This window comes from Corvus cornix, chromosome 5, assembly GCF_000738735.6.
Source record: "Corvus cornix cornix isolate S_Up_H32 chromosome 5, ASM73873v5, whole genome shotgun sequence".
Lineage (NCBI taxonomy): Eukaryota > Metazoa > Chordata > Aves > Passeriformes > Corvidae > Corvus > Corvus cornix.
This window is the reverse complement of record NC_046335.1, coordinates 27,341,697-27,363,534: the sequence shown is the minus strand read 5'-3', so window position 1 is coordinate 27,363,534 and position 21,838 is coordinate 27,341,697. Positions and strand designations below refer to the sequence as shown.

General features: G+C 35.7%; 1 protein-coding gene across 5 annotated transcripts in view; it reads right to left on the bottom strand.

Moving 5' to 3' along the window:
* The window catches only part of STRN3 (striatin 3), a 62,583-nt gene that overhangs the window by 22,941 nt on the left and 17,804 nt on the right, over positions 1–21,838 (bottom strand). For 2 of the 5 annotated variants that reach the window (XM_039551967.1, XM_039551970.1), the window contains exons 2-8: positions 19,922–20,025; positions 13,823–13,896; positions 13,103–13,184; positions 12,642–12,821; positions 12,045–12,177; positions 10,310–10,451; positions 4,939–5,049 (exon numbers count right to left, since the gene is read on the bottom strand). In XM_039551967.1, the coding sequence (XP_039407901.1) occupies positions 4,939–5,049; positions 10,310–10,451; positions 12,045–12,177; positions 12,642–12,821; positions 13,103–13,184; positions 13,823–13,896; positions 19,922–20,025 (826 nt within the window). The remainder of the gene's footprint in view (positions 1–4,938; positions 5,050–10,309; positions 10,452–12,044; positions 12,178–12,641; positions 12,822–13,102; positions 13,185–13,822; positions 13,897–19,921; positions 20,026–21,838) is intronic. The other 3 variants (XM_039551969.1, XM_039551971.1, XM_039551968.1) reach the window with 2 other exon arrangements.

Sequence of the window (21,838 nt, the reverse complement as noted above, 5' to 3'; positions counted from 1 at the left end):
TTTTGCCAAGTAATAAGACTCCCTATATTTATATTTTTTCTGCTTTTGGTATTTTTTTTTCTTTCTTTTATGGAACACTTAGTATTCTAGTTAAATATACAAAGACTGCTACCCAGAAGCAACTGAGAAGAAAACTGGCTTCCAAAAGTTTTCCTCACACAACAGGTCACTTGAGCAGTTAAGTTTCATTTTACTCTCGTGTAGAAGTATGTCTAGAAACCTGTGATCTCAGCTAAAGAAGTGAGTGAAAAATAATAATGAGAAATCTCTTTTGAATCAACATTCTTTCTTTCTAACAGGCACTATACTGAAAGGATTTAATTTCCAAAGTATAATACTTAATATTGCAGTCAGCAGGTGAGATCTCATATAAGAAAAGTCACTCTTAAAATGGCCAGATCACTACACCATACAGACTACAAAGCTTGTCTTTGTCTTTATTCCAGTCGGCCATCAGCCAGGCACCTACTGTGACCAGCAGCAGATATATTCTTGAAGATATTATAGAGAAATCAATAAAATGAGGATAAAAGTCATGACTGGGACCCTAAACTGTTTACTTTAACAAACCCTTTGCTTTTCAGAAGAAAACACCACTTGTCTTCTCCATGTTGATACACATGAACTGTTCAACACCTTGATGGAAAATGCCAAAAATGGCTTATAAACTCTCACTCTATCCAAACTGAAACCATCTTCTCAAGGTGCTCTCAAGCCAAACATATGAGCATGAGAAGTTTGTCTCAAAGCATACTCAGAAGTAACTAGAAGTAGCCCCTCTGCTCTGCTACCTTTAAGCAGGCGTTCATTACATTTGTCACTAATTAGGGGACCTGACAGCCTTGCCTTTTAGTGTTTTTCAGTATGTTTGGGCACTTCTTTTCCTTCAGGCAGGCATAATGTCAGAACAGTCCTCAATCCATCACACAATATAGAGAGAAGTTTATAAAGGAGCAGCTGTCGTTCCAAACAACTTCTGTCTATTTCATGCTGAAAAATATGTCAATATTCAAGACTGTGCCAACACTATAGAAGACTGCACAAGTTTCTGCTTTCAAGTAAGTGCAAGTGTAACTTCATATAACTGTTCAAGTATTGTAAATGCTACAAAGAGATTTTTTAAAGAATGTGCCGTCCCTGCATACGCAACTATGTTCAAGGCGCGAATGGGACGACTGACCCTTTACCCTCAAAAAAAGCCAATGACAAAAAAAAATCATAGACCTGGTACGAACAGAAGCAAAAGTTACAGTACCATCTCAGTGTACTGTCCTTCAGAGATCAAAAGTGAAAAAGATTACTGAATATTCAGTGATGAAAAGTTTTAGTCTGAGAAGCCTTAAGCAGAGTTCTATTAGGTGCAAGATGTATTAGCCCAAGCCCAAATACAACAGAGATCCTTATATGTCAAGAACAGGTGACAGTAATGAAGATAGTAAAATTCAGATCTGTTTTCACTCCTATCAACTATTACACTATTTGCAGAAATCAAGGCTAGGAAAATGAATGGGATGGGTACTGTTTTGTAAGTACAGAACAATTACACTGAAGGAAAAGAGCGGGAAAGTAAAAAAGTGCAAAAAGCTTCAAGTAAATTAAGGAAAAACAGTAAAAGTATCTTCATTTCAACAGTGATATACACATATATATATATATATATATATATATATATATATATATATATATAAGATGTGAAAACCATTTTTCAAATTGCTGAGAACACATTAACCTGATAGTGTGAAATGAGATATACAAGACCTCCACTATTACAACCGCCAAAGGTGACAGACTATATCTGAAAAACAGCCATCCCCTGACTTACCTGCCAAAATTGATCTTATCAAAGTTGGGCAAGAAGCAGGCCTTAAATCCAGCATATTACTGAAAAACGAAGCCTGTTTTTGGAGAAATCAAACCTAATTCTTTATCTATGTATCACGGTAAGTCCAGTATAGGTGTGGTTTGTTTCTCTGCTTCTGGGGTTTTTTAACCCAAAAACTCTTCAATAAACAGATTTTGCATTATTTGACAGCTAACATTGTAAAGAAAATGAAAGCATGGGTGGTGGATTTTTATTGTTGTTTTGGTGGGGTATTTTTAAAGATCCTTTCATAAAGAGGTAGTATTTTCACGTAACATGGTGACTACCTGGACAGACACCCTCTTTCTCCCTAGCAAACAAGAGTATTACTTAATGAAAACATATGTGCTGACAGAAGATGACTTTAATTAAAGTGTTCTACCCAAAAGAAAACAGGGATACAGACTAGAGAAGTATCAACACAGAATCAGATCTACTTCTGTTCACTTATTTATGTCTACATGTGGAAAGAAAGTTTCCATACCTGGGGCCAGGGCTGTGACTGACTGATTATGTCACAGTGTAAATACAGATTGTGGCAGCTACCAGATGCATATCCAACAAAAGAACCCATCAGAATGTCTGTCCTATTATGCTGTCTTCAAAGTATTGCAAGAGATGACAGTTAATGCACATTTGTTTGATTTTTATGATGATATATACTACCATGCAGATAAGTTCTGATAGTGCTCAAAACAAATTTGGTAGAAGTCAAAACACTGAAGAGCAAAAGAAGAGATATGTATTCAGAATGAAGCTCCCAAATGATCAGACATGAGCAGCAGGAATAAAGGTCTTCAACACTATTTTCAGTCTCAGAATGTTAAAAAGCTGAGGAAAAAAAGTCTACAAAATCAAATTTAAGTAAATCTGCCCAACCTCGAACGCACACTTTTACTCTGTGTGTGGAGTTCTCTCATTCAATTAGCTCAGTAATTTAGAGGCCAATTTTTAATCAGAAACCATCATGATTATGACCAGCAAACCACCTTGTGACACTATATGTTTTCAGGGTTTCCCAAAGGAGAATTTCAACTTAAAACTCAAAATGCTAAACAATGACTTATGTCACTTCTCAGCACCATGACATACAGTTGAATCCTAAATACTGTCTTCTGTGAACAAAATATTTCAAAATTACTTTAGATTAAGAAAACTTTCTGTTATTTTGCAGCCACTATGGTCCAAAATATCTAAAATGTGAAGAATTTAGTAAGAAAATTTCAAATAAAAGAAATCCATTTCAGTACTAAAAATCAATTTCTAATCCTACCAAATACTTCATGCAAATTTGGTGTCAACTGCTGATTTACATGTTAAATGCTGATATGCATTAGCATGCAGATGACTACACTGTAGGCTCTCACTAAAGCAAAAACTAGGTGAAAATCTTTGCTTTGTCAAAGCTTTTACATGTGTGTACATGTCATGCAAAAATGCTGAAAAAACAACCAACATGCACTAACTGACCTGTAATTGTTAGGTGTTACAAATTAAATTCAAATCTTAATAATTACAGAATTCTCCATGAAGTGTTATATTTTAAATATCATGTAATTTAGTGTATACCAAATTTTTCAAATTGAGGAAAATATTTTTTTACTAGGCATCTCCAGAAAACTATTATAAAATATTTAAAATAAAAGCATGGCAATCATGGGAGCTGCTCTAAAGTGACATGGGATACCATCCAAAGGGACCTGGACAAGGAGTGGGTCCATAGCAATCTCATGAGTTGTAACACAACCAAGTGCTGGTGCTGCACCTGGGTCAGGACAACCCCAGGTATCAGCACAGGCTGGGGATGAACAGATGGAGAGCAGCCCTGCCCAGAAGGACTTGGGGGTGCTGCTGGGTGAGAGGCTGGACATGACCCAGCCATGGGCACTGGCAGCCCAGAGAGCCAAGTGTGTCCTGGGCTGCACCCAGAGCAGCGTGGGCAGCAGGGAGAGGGAGGGGATTCTGCCCCTCTGCATCCAGCTCTGGGGTCCCAGCACAGGAAGGATATGGAACTGTTGCAGTGAGTCCAGAAGTATGGATAAGATTTAAACTAAAAGAGAGTAGGTTTAGGCTGGCTATTAGGAAGAAATTCTTTACTGTAATAGTAGTGAGGCACTGGAACAGGAGTCCAGAGAAGCTGTGGGTGGTCCATCTCTGGAAGTGTTCAAGGACAGGTTGGATGGGGCTCTGAGCAACCTGGTCTGGTGGAAGGTGTCCCCACCCCTGGCAGGGGGGTTGGAACTAGATGGTCTTTAATGTCCCTTCCAACCCAAACCATTCTATGGTGACATAGATTTAATACCACTTTATGCACTAACAACTTTGTGCAGTTGATAACATAATTTCCAAAAGCATTCTTACCAGGTAGTTCAACACTGAAGTTTGGTTTAAATTACACAGTTAAAATAGGTCAACTGGTCAGAAAACTCAGAGAGTAAAGGAATATCAAATAAAATGTTGGTAAATGCACAGAAAAGCGAAGGGCACCATGAGATAAAGATTATCTCCTAAACAAAGCTACCAAAAAGTTCATATTTACATTACAGGCATTTTCTAATTCTCTATGCCTGGGCCTGTAAAAATAATTACAAGCCCATAAATAGCAATTACAGATTGATTCAAACTCACATTAAAAAAAACCTCCAAAAACCACAAAAAAAACCTCACCACCCCTGAAAAAAGCTGCAACAACCACCACTCCCAGAACAGTATCACAATACTATACTTAAGAAAACAGATAAAGTTTAAACCTTTCAGAAAACTTCTCAGAGTAGGAATATCCCCAAAATGCAAGTTGTTCATTATTTTTACACTAACATTCCTAAGCATTTAGTTTGCTTAACCTCTTTAATCTTGAATTTTAGTCTTTTCAACATTTCTCATTTATGAAATGGCTGTCAAAGGTTTTGACATATTCACATTCAACAGGTAGAAAGTTAAAGTTGGTTGCCCCCATTACAGAAAATGATGTTTAATGAAAAAAAAACAAACCAACAAACAGAACTTGTGAAAAAAAATGTCGTCTATATAGATAGGCAAAAAAGTGTTGCATTACAAGATTCAGAATCTGCACTTACTCTTTACCCCTTTCTTCCCCTTTCGTTCCTTCTTGTACTGTTCCTTCAGTTTACTTATTAGTCCCTGGTCTACATCCCAAACCTCAGCAGTTGGGGACAGGTCATCTTTGTCTACATGCAGCATATTATTAAAAGAAAAAAAATCAGCAATTGGCAATGCAAGCTGTTGGTGATTCACTATCATAGCTGTATAAGAGTATTAATAAAAGTTATTAATAAATCTTTATTTTAAAGGTGCAGTCTCAGTTTTAAGTTTATAAAAGACAAAGTCTCATTTCATACAGTTTTCCAAGGCACTGTATATTATCAGTTACATATTTGAAAATTGTACGTTAATTTGTTACTAAGGAGCAAACAAATTAAGCTTCATAAGTAACTGTTTATGTTAGATACTTCAAAATACACAAAAGATCATTGGTGTTCAGAAACAATTACTGCATCTTTAGAAAGACAGCATTAAGAAATTATTCAGCCAGTGTTGAATAAGCAAATAAAAGAATTCATGCTATATCTCTCATGAAAATGCAAGCTAAGTCAGTGCCAGTTTATTCATGAAGACCACCATGCATCCTTTCGCATTCATTCTACATGCACAAGAAAGAAACCTTGGTCCTACATATAATCAGAGACAAGTCTAAAAATACAGTGTTTCACATAGAGATGAAGAAAAGTAATTTGCACGGGTGAACATCCCACTGCATTCCAGAAATTAAATCATAACTAGCAGAAATACAACATTCCACAGTAGTTTCAGAAGACCTATCTTTTTCTGTTTGACAAATATTGCAGAGTTAATTATTCTTTATGAAAAGTTAAGTCTCCACTTCTCTAAACTATCCATCTCAATCATTTCTGGAAATTTAGATTAGTAAAAAGAGAAACCTGTTTCTAAGACAAGGCAAACAACATTTGCAGAAGCACTTTTGCTAGTAGACAACCAGGCAGCAACCAAACTTGGTTTGTGTGCCAGTTCAGCTTTATGCTCACAAATTCTTTAGGCACAGAAATCACAAGACTTAGTTCCTCAGTTCCCAACTTCCAATCATACTTACAATATGATTGTACCCATTTTTGAACTTATAATATATATTATAACCATAGAAGTGCATAAAAGGAGTCATACACAGCAGAAACAAAGCAACATGCATTTAGGATAAAAACAATAGGAGTTACTCCAAGTACATGTTTCATGATGAAACATGACAACGAATGAGCAGACAGATATCCTAGGATACTGATGCATCTACCATCATTCAATGACAAACAATCTTCATCTAAGAGGTAGAATACAGAAATGGCAAGGGCAGTGAAACACAAAACAGGCAGCACAATGGCAGAGTACCCTGAGCTGTGCACAAAGAACTCTGGCGACAAGAAGGGAACAATGACATCCTACACCAAACTACAGCTACATCTACCAAACTGCAAACACAAAGACCTCAATCTTCATGAGCACTGGGCCTAAACTGACAGAATAATAGTGATTACCCAGGAAACATAAGAGGCACAGAAAGAGAAGTCAGAGGATATGCCCAATCAAAAGAAATATAAATAAAACCCCCTAAAACTCAATTAGAAGAAAATTCAGTTAAAAACTAATTAAAACTAATAAAAAAAAATTCCAAAGCACCATTAATAAAATGAAAATAATTAGCTAGGTTGCAGTATTACAAAGAAGGATTAGGGAATTAAACCGAACCAGAAAATGACCACATGTAACATCAATGTAATGCTGTTCTAAGAAAAGTCATTTTGGTACATTTTAGAAGGTGCAGTGCATTAAACCAGGACAGCGCAGGTGACGACAAAATTTAAGTAACATGTTCAGTCTGTGTTCTACATTGGAAGTTTAGAAAATGTCTGTAGAGTGCAAAACAAATAGGGCATTAAATATCAAGACAAAGAATTTGAAGGAACTGGGCTCATTCAGTCAACAGAAAACAGGAAAAGTGCAAGCCTGCAAACATAAATATTCAAAACCAATACTGTTGGCTGCAGAAATGTAGGTTAGAAATAGAAAACTAGATGAAATACTAACTTGCATTATCTGGGTAGGCTGTGAAATGAATTTCAAATAAGATTTTTAGGAAAACCCAATAGTGTTTCTCTCCAGCATGCCTAAATAAATTAGGCTGTTTCAGAACAGAGCCATGTAACTACAAGATCTCTGCAATTCCCCCCAACAGTGATCTTCCCTGCACTAAACTACACCAGGACAGCACAGAGGACCCAGGAAGTCCACTGACCAGTATAACTGGTTGAGAAAGGCTGGCTTTAAATTTTTCTATTTTTTAAAAGCATTTTGAAGATGACATAGAGACTGAATTTCAGTCACACTCTGCCACCCAGAATTCTGGGCACAGTCAGTCATTCTCTAAATCATGGTCCATCTGTAAACAGAACTTTTGTGTTTCATGGAAAAGAGAAACCCAATGATGAACACACAGTTAGTCACTGAAACCATAAGCAGAAAAAGAGACTATGTAATATGTTAAATCTGTGATATGTAGCACAATATATAACAATATGTATATATTCCTGTTTGCTTAAACAAACTGAAGTTACATACGCATTTTTTCTTGATACTAAATGACCACAAGAAATTTATTATTTTTTTAATCTAAACCTGTATATTCTTTTTTTAGCATGTCACATACTTTAACTCTTCATTTAATGCTGCTTGAACTTCCTCATCTTTCACTATTTTGAAGATAAGCTGTTCCTAAGTAAAAAATGTTGCATGACAGGACACTTTAAATCACAGTGTTTGGAATTAATTTAACATTCAAGGTTAACTGAGGCACTTATAAAAAAAGAATGTGTTCATACAAAGCCATAATATAGAAGAAAAGCAATCCAAACTTCACAACACTCAGTGGCTGGTTTGAAGGAGTCTCCAACAGCAAAAATGTAACTATCAAATTTGGTGCTGAAATATTTTAGGATATTGGAAGCTGGACCTACAGATAATACTTCGCAGTTAAATATTGTAAATATTAATAAAGCAAGACTAGGCAATATGTTTAGAGCCTAAACATCAGATGTTTGCTTTCCAGATACTAAATAAAAGCATTATAACTAATTAGAGATGTAAATATTTACATATTTTTCAGAATGCTTAAATGTTTGCAAGAGTAAGAAGTGATAGAAGGAGGCTAATGACAGGAAAACTAAAACAGGAAGAAAGAAAAAACTATGAAAACAGAACAGAGCAACTACCACATTATGAAGAAAAATTTGAATTTTAACTGAAATATTTAAGTTCATGGTGATGCCATTGTTTAGGAAGTAATGGTATGTATTAATTTAAGTTTCTCCTCAAAATAAATAACTAAGTGGATGGACCTGGATATTTGAAGAAACAACAGTTTCATGGAGTTCAAAATAACATGACAGGCTGAAATAAATTGGTTGAGGTAGTGTATTATTTTATTTTAGAAAGCATTTAAGTGGGACAGTATTTAAAATGTTACTTGTGATAGTTAACAAAGAAACCTTGTCATATTTACACCGATCTTTAAAAAAGTAACACAACCCCAAGATCTGATGGACTGTATCCTTAAATGCCCATTTAAGGAAAGAACATCTGTACTAAAATCAGTGACATACTGTGAAAAAAATACTGCTACTACAGTTGTGAGCATCTTTGACTGATTTAAGTTACAAAACATACAAAATATACAAAAAACTTATGAAAGTTGTCTTCATATGGCAAAACTCAGAACATACTTTGAAAGATGAAACTAGGATTATGTTTTATTTCGTCCTTCCCACTTCCTCATCTGAGACATGAGTTTCTGGTAGCAATGGGATTGCAGCAGTTAAACCAGCTGTCACAAGTGCGTACAAACTCCTAAAATGCTCTGCCTCACTTTGCTATGGGTTCATTTAAACTGTAATAAAAAACATTCAAACTGCTCTATGAAAAGTGTGGTGGGTCAATTTGATTTTTAAAATAGACCTTAAAATTGGGTAACTACTTGAGAAAGTGCCAGAGATAGAACACCCAGGAAAGTAATCTTTGGAAACAATGACTTGGAATTTCAGTGGAAGAGCCAGTTCAACGCAGTAGGTTTCAGTAGTCCGCCATGGGTAAATCTTTGACTGCATGAATTACAGTATCAAACTATCTTGCCTTTTATATACAATAGTAAGACTGATACTAGAACCAGAACTTTCTACATCACTATGTATTTGAAGGGATGTTGCAAATGAAGTCAAAAACTCCGCTTCAGGTTCTATGAGACATCTTACACCAAGAGATCTGCCTGTGTGCCTAAATGAAAAGATGATCAAGAAACTGATCAAATAACAACTTCAAAGGGGAACAACACCAAGCAACTAAAATGGTACTAAAAATAGACAGTTGTTACAAAAAATAAAAGTAACAGCTTGTTCAGCTTCAACTTCCAACAAGAAATAAGACTGAGTTTTAAAAATAAAGGTGACTAATCCTTTGATATTAGTTTTTAGGAAATAATGCTTTCTAATCCTTGGTACCTTCAAAATCAAGACTGGATTATTTTCCTGGAAGATGTACCATTACTTTAATTTCTGTAAATCTTTATATGCTCTTTGCTCACTAAGATGTATGACTTCATTGTCACAATGACATAAAATGCTCAAAAAACATGATCTAATGGCAGTTTGGGGCTTACAATTTAAGACTTACAGTATGTAACTACAAAATTGCCCTTATCACAGTTCAGAAATTAAGACAGTCAATTTCCCATTCTAAGGCAGATATTGATTACTTGAGTCACTATTCTTTTTCCTCTAAAAATTTTCTCCTTCTTTCAATCTCCTCTTTCGAAACATGCAGGTTGCAGAAGTTTCTGACTTAACATATTTTGTTTCACATCAAATTACTAATAAGAAGTTGGGCTATTAGAAAATATCTCAGGGTTTTTTTTTATTTTACTAATGCAAACCATATTAGCAACAACATCTAAAAATCTCCGTCAGAAAAATAAAAGTACTAATTGTCCAGTTTTCAAGTACACTGAAGAAATTAATTTAACTTAGGTACAAAAAGTTTGAAGGTCTTAATAAGAAACAAATAGGAAAAAAGAATCTGTATTTGAAAGCAAATTTAATCCAGGTACAGAAACATTCAGAATCCTAGCCTTTCTTATCTAAGAAAGAAAATATTCTCCTCTTAGTTTTGAAATCAAAAACAAAACCTGAAACAAATATAACTACAATTGTACTTGAAAGCTTCACCATACAATAGATCATTTTCTAAGCATCAATGTTTGATCATCACATTCATCCACACATCCACACCATTTTAGTAGGCAATTACAAAACCCTTAGGTACTATCATGAGCAAGTATTCCCTTATTTCTAAATGCTTTTTTTAGTGTCTTACCCCACTCTGTTCCATCTCCTGAACTTCGAGCTTCTCCAGCTCCCTCACCATCTTCAGCTGTTACTAAAAAGTCAAATTCTTTCAAAGCTTCTTCAGTATCAGGGTCATCTGTAAGGTCAGCAGCTAAACCTTCATTACCAATCTGCAAGAAGATAAATATTTTCCTGCATTTGAATCATAAACAGATTTTACAGTTATTCAGGTTAGAAAATATATATGCTATTCTCACTGAGTAATTTGTTGCAAGGGAAAAACATTTTTCAATTTAAAATGCAGAAAAAGAAACTTAGAGCTTATCAAAACAAAAAAGAGAGCAGTGCAGGCTAGTGAACACTAGGAAATAAGAAGAACATTGACACTAGCTTTAGCAACAAAAATCCCATACACTCTAGTCTTCACTATTTTAACATACAACAATTAGAAAACTTTGTTGATTTTCTTGCACTATCAACAGCTCTGGAGAGAAGGCTTACAAATTATGCTTTCTACTGGTCCAGAAGCCTTTCTTTCTTTTTGCTTTCCAGTTCTACTTCAGTATCAAGCATAAATTTGGAATATAGAGCATTTTAGGAAAACTGTCTTTTTACTATTTCTAACCACACCTTCACTTTAAACAAAACAAAAAAACCCACTAGCAAGGCATCAGTGAAAAGTTTTATTTCATTCTTCAGGTGAAGAAAATTTCCACATGAGGTTATTTGCACAATGTTCTTACTTTTGCAGAAAGAGACAATTTTTATAAAGATAAGTATAAATGATGCTTTTGCTTCCTATAAAAAAACCCCCAAGCTTTGTCAAAAGACAAAAAATGAGTGTAAGATCTTCATGTATGCTTACAGATTTATTTGATAATCGTTTTATCAGACTACCTGATGCCTTAGAAAAAAAGGGATTCAACTCAATGCTTGACTAATCTGTTTACCAGAAGTCCAAGGTATGGTGGAAACCCCTTCCTGACAAATTAGTTTGGGAGATTTAACACTTGCATCAAGCCAAGCTAATGCCGTCAGCTAGTCAAGAAAATCCAATGCAACCAGAGGGTCATCATGCAACAGAATATTGTTCTGAGCAGAAAGTAACAAAACTGTTAGTACAATATTCATAAATCAGTATCTCTAAATAAAGAAACCCCAAATATGAGGATTCAGTACAGGAGAAAGAGCTAAAATGGGACAGGTAAACACTGTCTATCCTACCTAGAAAGCTGCCCACAGAATGGAAAACTAAAAGACACAAACAGAACACAACTTAATAGAACCTTAAACAAAAGGTTATTTGAGACAAGTCTCTGCTACGTTCTTTATATATTTAGTAATAAACTGCCCAAAAGGAAGAATTGAACATGTATTTGATACGGATGCAATTTTTTTTCTCACATTACATAACTTCATTTCCCCTAAGGAATTGCTCCTACCTTGTTCAAAATTCAGGAAGGATGCACGTTGTACTGTGCTAAATTTGCCTAGGACTCAAATTATGCAGAGAAGATGAGATGGCCAATTTATCAATAAATTCATATTTGTAAACAGCTTGGTTGGTTGTTTTGAAGTTTGCAATGTAATGTATTAAGTATACCACCAAATTTATGAGTAATGCATCTGCTTATTATCCATTCAGATAACAAAAGTGCAACAAACACTTTAACATTACAAATTTATATCGTCTCCAGAGAAAAAATTCCCTTTTTAAAGGGAATTTCAGATCTATTAAAAAAAAAATTTTAAAGATCCTCTACCTTGTGTTTCTTATTTATCCGATGCTTTTCTTTTCCTTCTGCAATATCTTCTATCATGTCATTCTCCTCTTCTTCATCACTATCATCCGCATTTTCTAAGAAATTGAATGTTTCAAGAACATCACCAGAATTCCTACATAGATAAAAACATTAAGAGAGAATCCATTTTACTTGCTGAAGAGATTTAGAAGATTAACCAGATTAAACAAAAATTGCTAGCTGACAGCTTAAGAGCTTTAAAACTAGCAAAACAAGAAAACACTGAATGAAGAAGTTTCTACATTTAAGTCCTTATTAGAAAAGCACCACCCAACAGACTCTTTCCTAAAAATAACAACTCCAAAGTGATTATATTACATAATTCAACACCAACACACCATTTTCCTGTATATAATGTTAGTATAACATACATATATGTATGTAATAGGTGCATATGTTCTTATGCATAATCAATTTCTGTTAAGTTCATAATCATTTGATGTCAGCTACATTCACAGGTGTTCAGACACTCCCAGCTGGAAGTTCAATTTGAACTGACCAGTACATATCAATGACTAAGCAAAAGAAACCTTAGGCATTTCTTATCTCTTCACTTACCTTTTGATTTCCTGTCCCTTTTGTTTTGATGAAGGAGATTCACCCCCATTCAGGATCTGTTCTAAGTTCTTTGTCTCTACTGAACCATTTGGTTCTGAATTGGAGAGCCCAAGCAAAGACCTTACCCGCTGGGAGCGTACATCCAATATTGTATCTGTATAACCTACTTCCTGAAGATACCTGGATGTGTTAAGAGAAGAAAGAAAGGAAAGGATACTTGATGAAAAAGGAAACTTAGTATTCACTGTTAAAAATTAATGCCATTGTTGTATCACTTATGGAAAAATAAGCTTTGCTATCCATCTCACATGGAAAACCTTATTCTACACTGCTTAAAGCTCAGGACTACAAAGTCCTGAAAAACAAATCACTATTTGCCCACCTCAGTGACTCTGTTTCATAGAGCTCCTCAAACTGCAGGGAAAAGTATGAATACACCAATATCCAACAATGCCACTTACTGTCGCAGTAACTGTCTGCCTTGCTTCCAGGTCAATTGGCTATTCTGAGGTACTGCAGGAACCTCTGTATCTTTGGTATCTTCTGAAAGACATGGTGTCATAGTTAACATCTAACTTATACTGCTTTTAGACACAAACAGAAACTCCCATCAAGTCAGAAATATGCATCATGATCACTAGTTTCAACCGGGTATAAATGTACCCAAAATGTGGTACTTGTAAAACAGAAGGTGGGGGAAAAAAGGGAGGGGGTGGCATATGTACCTGTTGACCACAATTTTAAGGCACACCATACAAATACAGGCCCAAAGACTTCCCAAATACCAACATTTCAAAAGAAGCCAAATGCAATTCTTCTTATTAAAGAGCACAGCATTGTTAGGAGAAATGCTTTCTTTTATCTGCAATACTTTGAAGAGCAAAACTGGTATTATCAACTTGATATTTACGACAGCAAAATCAGATGCACTCCAGAAAAACAGTAAGGATAGCCTATTTTTTACTTCCTTGGAGTTTTTCCCTTGATTTAAGACAAAAACATTCAGAGCTCCTTCAAAAAAAAAAACCAAGTCAATTAATTTTGATTTTCAGATTTAAAAATATTTACCCCATGCCAAAACTTTCCTACATATATTCCCTACAACACACCTAAGAGAGGGGTGGGGAGAAGATGGAAAGCTGCAATGAATTAAACAGACAAAAATCTATTGCAAAAGTTACCTGATTCAAAAGTTGGCATTTTCAAGTCACCTTGGTTCAGTTCTGTGCCATATTTTAATTTATGATATTTTGCCCTGAAAAAGTATGCAGATGTTTATCAAATTAGCATACCAGACTTCAAAAAACTCAAAATAGTCCACTATTCCCATTTAAAGCAACCATGCCAACGTAGTACAATTAATCCATCAAAAACTGTTGTGATAATTATTGCATCAAACAATTATTTCTAGTCTTTCAAGAACAGTTTTGAGACAGTATTTTGACAATTATCCACAATTAACAAGTAACTTACAGACAAGAGTTTAGTATGTTCTCCAAGAATGTGCGTTTTTTCGTGTGTATCAGCTAATAAGAGAACCTTTCAAAAACTAGCAGGTTCAAGAACTTAGCAGAAATAATTTTTCCAGTTGTACCACTGCCATAGGTAGCCAATCACACTACAACAAATGAACCTCTTATTTGGAGTTCCTGCCTATCTGCCACTTTCGATTTCCACTTTGATTTGTCTCCTGCTCTGTTTTTGCTTATGACACATATCCCTCTGAAGAACCACGTGAGAGTGGTAGTTTCTTTCATCACCTGTATTCTCTTACAGATTTTCTCCTCCTATTGACTGGAGGCTTAGCTTCCAATTTCTACTTAGTCCACCTATGCAAATGTGCCTCAGTCCTTCCCATCTTTTGACCTCTGATACCCTAACTCTAATCTCTCCTTCTCCCTCTGATATCCTAAGGCCTGAACAGCAGGCCTAAGCCTGAGCTGACTTACAGGATGAACCTTGAGCATGATGCAATTAATACCATCAAGGTTCTTTATTTAAAAATAGATGATCAAAATATTTATATCAGTTGTTCTTAATGCCAAACTTGCTGTTGTAGAGATGTTTGTATAATCTTGTGTAATGTATATTAAGAGATTCTCCCAACTAATATCCCTAAAGGCTTGTTAGTAAGAGAAATCCTCCCAACCCTTATCTGTAGAGACTTGTTAGTGGAATATTTTAGGCAAAAACCCTCCCAGCCATGGCCTGGGCTCTGGCCGGACAGGAAGTGCGCCATGAGAACCAGATGTTTTCTGCACAAAAGGTTAACAAGTCATTTGGACCTGTTGATTTGGCCCTTTAAAAGCTGGACCCCTTTCTGAGTGAAGCTGAGACCTCACCTACGAGTGGATGCACCGGGTAGGATTTTCCCAGTTACCAGGGAGGGTTCTCCAGGTCCTCGCTGTGAAACAGAGCTCCCCAGCACTTGCAGACTCTGGATGATGGTGAAGTATTTAAGCAATTTGTGATGTATCTTTCTCAATCACTATTCTTTCTCTCGTTTAGTAATGATTATATGTATTACCTTGCTTATTTTTGTTTGTTGCTAAAGTCGAATGAGTAATAATATCAAATGTATGCTCTTCCTTCTGTGTTGCCTCAGTATCAATAGTAAAACAAGATCATTCTTTCCTTTGGTGTCTGTGTCCATTCTATCATCCTCATTGATTGTCAAAACATCATCACTTCCTAAAATATCTGTCTTGTTGTTACTATTTCCATGGAAGTATGCATGAGCCCTCAAAATCTTATTCTTTATCCAAGTTGGCTATCAAAATACCTTCAGCTTCCTTTACAACCAGGAACCTCATCTGAACTACCTGTTACTAGGTCCTGGAGTTCTAAAATTTTATCATTGATCTGTCAGAGTTTGACTTTTGCCCCATAGATCCTTTGCAAAAAATACTCGAAATCTCAAGGTAAAGAACTCTAGGTGTTCTGCAGTAGAGCCAAGGTGAAAAAATCTGTAAAAACTTTACCAGCCATATTTTAAAGAAGCCTCTAAGAAATACAGTTGTCTATTTTTGTAAATGAAACATTTGACCAAAGGCTTAAGAATAACTGAACACCACCTAGCTCCCATCAATGGTAAAGACTGTTCCTGAATATGAAACTTCTCAAATAAAGACACATAATGGAACATGTGCTGGGCAAAATCAAGGATTTAAAAAAAAAAACCTTCTCAAATGCCTGAGCCACTATTGCAAGTGTTTTCAAATTGAAAGTACAGGTACATCTCAAATAGTGCCTTATATATTTGATGGCAAGGATTTTCTTCTAGATTACACACATTTCTGCTAAAATTGCAATTAGGAAGTCTCATTAACAAACTGTCAGTAGATGGCACTATTGACCCTTTTTAGTAAGATGAAATCCCTCATTTCATGGCAATCACATTGCAACTGAAAAATTATAAAGCTCCTGTCGACTTTTGTGTGACCTGAATCTGACTGCCAACTAAACAGAATCGTATTTTTTAACTATTTATGAATTATGTTCTTAGCTCATCCATGCACTAGTAAGACTGTCTACCTCAGGTGCTCTCTTTAAACTGAGAGACGAGGCTCCGTGCCACATTGTAATAGGGCAATGCTCCACCAAGCTTTCCAGATATGAAAAGTACAGTGAGAGACTGGAGAAAATTATTATTGGCTCAAGACAACTGAAGTGTGTCTGGTTAACTTGAAGTCGGACGTGTTTGAGTTTGCTAAGTCAATGCCTTGTGAAATGCTTTGATTGCATGTTTGGTTTAAAATTTGTCCTTACTTTCTAAATTTTGCCAGTAAAAGTTTGTTGTTTAATCTCCTGAGAACATCATCACGTTTTCCCATGGACCGGCCTCAGGGTATAAATAAACTTAAACCCCTTTAAGAAACTTGTCAAGCTAGTGTGGGGCTGGAAGTACATACTACAATTTATATGCCCTATAAAGTACTGTCCATTTGGGGGGGTAAAAAACCCCAACCAAACCTAAACAACCAAAATGAAAATAATTCAAGTTAAACAAAGTTGACAAAATATTTTTTGCTCAATTCGTAAGTGAAGCCAATAGAGCACTATAATTGAAAAGCCAACCTAAATTTGTTCAATTTAGAGCTGTGACATACTATTTAGGAGCAGTTGTTCCATTTCGGAGTTACAATTTCAAAACATTTAATTAAAATTCTGCTTTAATTGTTCATTAGAGCAGATAATGATGTATCTGATCTAGAATTATACCAATGACTAGCCACTACAAATAAGCCAAAATATTGCTGCATGCAATGAGACCAGTTGTCTTTCACATCACAACTTCAATTTCACAGCAAAAATTAATCTTACTAAATTCTAATCAACTACATATTCGCACATCTATTTCTTTCCCTGTTGGGGTAATTACTATATATCTTAAAAAACACTAACAAGCTACAGTGTTGTTCACAAGTCAGTGACAATACTCCTCCACACCTCAGAGTAATTGAATTCTACAAGGGGCAACTTTTCAATCGTTGGAGTATTGACTTATCTAAGGCTAGGTTTCTGAGAGTGAAAAAGAGTAGAAACAACAACACCCTAACTTGATTTAGCTTCTTCCTGCTTTTTAACCAATGAATGCCACCGCTCAGTTGCAACGGTGTAAGTTAGCTCCAGTCCAAAGCCCATGAAGCTAAAATATAGCCACAGCTTCATGATTTCAGCAAGTCTCATTAATTTAAGCCCAACACTATAATAATGAAGCTTGGAGAGTAGAGTGGCTCAGAGTACACAACCGACAGCATCTGGCTGGGTCTGCAAAGCACCATAAAACAATACACACTAGATACAAAGAAAGCCTGTGCATATAACTGCATAGGACCTAATCTTATTACTGAAAAAAGTATCCAGAACTATCAAAGCATTTAAGGACACTAAAATAATAACATTTTACTTGTCTAAAAAGTTATTACACATACTTAGAGATAAATACTAGAAATATTAAACTACTTTGTAACAACTACTGCATTTTATTTAATCTTACATGCTGATGTTCTGCTTCATAACCTTTTTCTGAGAAATCACAACAGTTGTTGTCTGAGTGAGTTTGTTCCTGACTCCTTCTAATTGGTATTGCACTGCATGAAACTTTTTGATGGCACAAGGGAGTTAGCAACAAGAAAAGGAGAAAGAGGGTGGGGGGAATCAGATGCAGCACTGAAATTTGCAGTCAACAATCTTCAGGTCTGATATTCTCAGAACTTATTTTGCTTTGGAGCTGGTGTATTTTCTTTAGTTGTGATTCTTCACTCAGGGGAACAATGACAAAAAAATAACAACACGCATTATCCTGAACACTGAGTGCAACAAGCAAGAAACCAACATAGTATCATTCTTGGATGATTTACTGGCAAGTCAGTACCTGCTTGCTTTCAATTACTCAATCCATCATACTTTCACAGTTAGATCCCCTCAAACTACTGGGCATTCATAGCTTCCTTGTTGCCTCCCACACACTCACCAGTCAACCCAAGTTTCAGTTCCCACTTCTAGCAATCTTCATGAGAATTGTGACTGGAACTTAAGCCAGGATCTTCGTCTTGAAAACTATGCAGTGTTGGATCGTACCCACTAGCCATAAGAACTAATGCAAACGGTATGTTCCTCCTGTTATTCTTCTAGTGTACGTGTCTACAAGTTTCTTGCCCATCAGATGAATTTTAGAATTTCATAGGGAGACTATAAAGGCAGCTTCATTTTGTGAAAGGAATGAGGTTTCACCAAAGCCATTCAACTTCAAACATCCTGTTATAGGATGGCTTCACACTCCAGCTGAAATTAAGTGCTTCTGATTTATCTCAATAAGCAGGGAATTCTCATTGCCTTATGGTGTACATTTGCAAAAAGTCCCCGTGCAGCACACAGTTCATTACTGCCAAAATAAGCAAAATCTTTTCCTCCAGAAAGTTACTTACATGCAAGACACCTGCATCTGCCACAATAGCGTATTATTTCTTTGATATGCTCAATGTTCTTTACACCCCAAGACCCTGCATACATTTCATCTGCCTTGAACCCACAGTGACTTCTACATTACCTCTAGGATATGACAATGAAACTTAGTCTTACACTGGCTGGAAAACTTGAGTTACTTTCCATTAAAAGGACAGGGCTGAATGAAGCAATAGATCCTTTCTGCCTATTATTTCACCAGAAAACATATGATGTGCTGATACGGTTTTCTGTATGAATATACACTGTTTTCTGAAGCACCTCTGTACTGGACACTTCACACAGAAGAACAAAGCCATCTTACCAAAACATTAGGTTTTAATATGAAAACAACTGAAACGTATTTCTGTAGTCCCTTACTCATAAGACTGATTCATAGCGTAAAATATATTTAGACATACTTACACCTGGACAACTAACTTAAAAATATCCACGTGAAACCTCATTACATTTTGCTACAAAATTTTAAGTTTACTCTGGCAGGAATGGTCCCCCAAAATCAAAATAAACAAAGACTACATATTTTGTTGCCTGATTGTCAAAATGTTTCACCATAGGACTCAGCTACCTTTTAAGAGCAAGATAAAATTAAAAATAAGAACTGAGAGCACTGAAAGTATAGGGACACGACAAGGTAATTTCCCAAGTGATTTTACAAAATTAACTACCAGTTTTGGTTAAATGGAATAACCAGGCAACAAAAGAACACGGAGGTTTGAAGGGCATTAGTCTGTACAGACTGAATAGAATTTTAATTTTTTTATACAGTAAATTAATGTGACAGAAAACGTACCTAGTGAGGCTAAACATGCAAGCATCTACCACATGAAAAAAAAAACCCAAACAACTTCAAAATGCAAAAACAATTCTTAAAGGATTTTGTTCTGTCACAAAACATAGTTTTCATCATGCAACACATACAAAATAGTTGAAAGGGATCAAGAGAGCAGTATTTTTCATCCTTTCAAGTTTAATACAACTGAAGCACAGATAAAGGTACAGCAATAAGGCAAGAACCCTTTGGGTATGTTCATTCTTACTCAGTATACCATAACTCGAACTCAGAAAAGGTAAACAGTCCCATTTGTCCATTTAAGACAAAAATCCAAACATTTTGAAAATTATGCAACATTTTATTATAGAAAACACTAAGGTTTGTCAGAAAACACAAGGTGAAGAGGACCAACCTTAACGACACTTTACACAAAATAACACAATCATCTAATAAGGACAGTTCACTTAATGTGAGTGAATTCATCTTAGTCTGTTAAGTTTTCCAGGTCAGAAAAAAACGAAACAATTTGTATACCCACCTTTCTTGTTTTAATGCATATTCTAACATTTTTATTCTTCTCACTAAATCTTTCTTCAAATTTTCTTGGCCCTTTCTTTCACCTTGTAAAAACGCTATCCGAGCCTGAAAACACACACACAAAAAAAGCAAAAACATATTTTATTCCATTCTGTACCCAAAACAAAGCAACAAAGTATGTCTCAGAAGGAAAAAAAGAAAAAAGAAGAAAGAAAAAGAAAACGAAAAAAACCTGGTTTGCATTAATTATTTCAGCGAGTCATTAACAACAAAAGTATTCCTGCCCTAGACAGAGTATTATTTTCTGTTCAAGATGAACGGGTATTAAAGTCTGTATAGTAACTCTACAAGAAGGCACAAACAGCAATCATATGAAACATTTTCATATATGCACACATTTTTGTCTTTACAGCGTTGTTAGCATAAGGTCTATTATACATTTTCTTCCAAACCCAAAGCCATATTAAATTAGGTACACTGCAATCAGCAATTCAGCGTCTAATGCCACCATACTGAACAGAAATGATTACATAAATTCAGGCACAGAATCCACAAATCCATTATACAGGAAGCAACTATATTATGGCTTCACATTTTACTTACTACTGAAAACAGCTGAATGTTAGAATATCAAGGGACAATTGGGTTTAGCATGCTGTTCAATATGGAGAAAAATAATGCTATTTTTTTAAAGCACCAGTCATACTACCTTAATTTAGAAAGAAGCAAGGAAGATTGCCTGCTAACCTAGTAGATGATAATAAATTCAGCAGAACATATAAGCCATCTCAACTAGCACAAAAAACTTATAGTTGAAAAATAAAGGTAGTAAGTTTGTTGATGAAAAAAGTAGTCTCTTCACTACAAAGTGAAAGGACTTGTGTTTTGACTTTTGCAAGCTGAAATTCTAGGAAAGACAAGGGAATTTGCAGATGTGAATAGAAAATTTAAACAATTAATGACATTAGTGGATTGGCCATCATTACAGGAACATCAGTATACAAACTCATTTGTCCTCTCTATGACTTTAAATTGACTGAAATAATTGAATAGCCAGTGCAGTACTAGGTTCAATATAAAATTTCTTGGAAGAGGAATTTAAAAAAATAGAATAAGGAAAGTAATGTAGAGACCACATTGCTCTACTGAGCTCAAGAGCAACACCACCATTTCAGTACTAAAGGAGGCATGGGGGGGAGGGAGGGAGGAAGTGCTATACTCGGCACCTAATCTATCCTAGAAGATTTTTGTAAAGGGTGTGGTCGCACATTCTCATTGCTCAGTGGTTACAGCCTGAAACAGTCTAACCAGGGTGGTAACATTCTTGCATCGGTCCTTTCTTGAATCCAAGTGGTATCACAGTGTAAAGACTTCACACATCAGCCCTGATTTTAGCCACTCTGGCCTTGTGCTCAATGGTGAACCAAATTAAATTATGTTCCTTTACCTTGCATAAGCTAACTACTGATTCAATTAAAATCCTACTGAGAACAAGGCAGTTACGAGTATTTCAGCTAAAAGTCTGTCATGAAAGCACAGTCAACTAACCACTGTCACTTGGTGAGAAACAGTAAGGAACCAAAGTGCATGGTAAGAAAGGAGGGGGTGGGGAGGAAACACCACCAACTCGGCACCAAAAAAACCCAAACACACCCAAACAGACTCTGTACTGATTGCACAGATATGTCAAAATAAAAGGTAGAGAACAAGATCCAGAATCAGCAAACCCAACAACACCAACCATACTCAACTGCAATTATGCTAGATTCTAAAAACCACTCCAAAACTGACTAATCAAATAGAAAGTTAACAGCCTTCTGCAGAAAATTACAACTGCATGCAATTTCCACTCCTCTGGTACCTAGGGCAGCAACCGATCAACTTCACAAGACTAACACGCTATCCCAACTTTCCACAG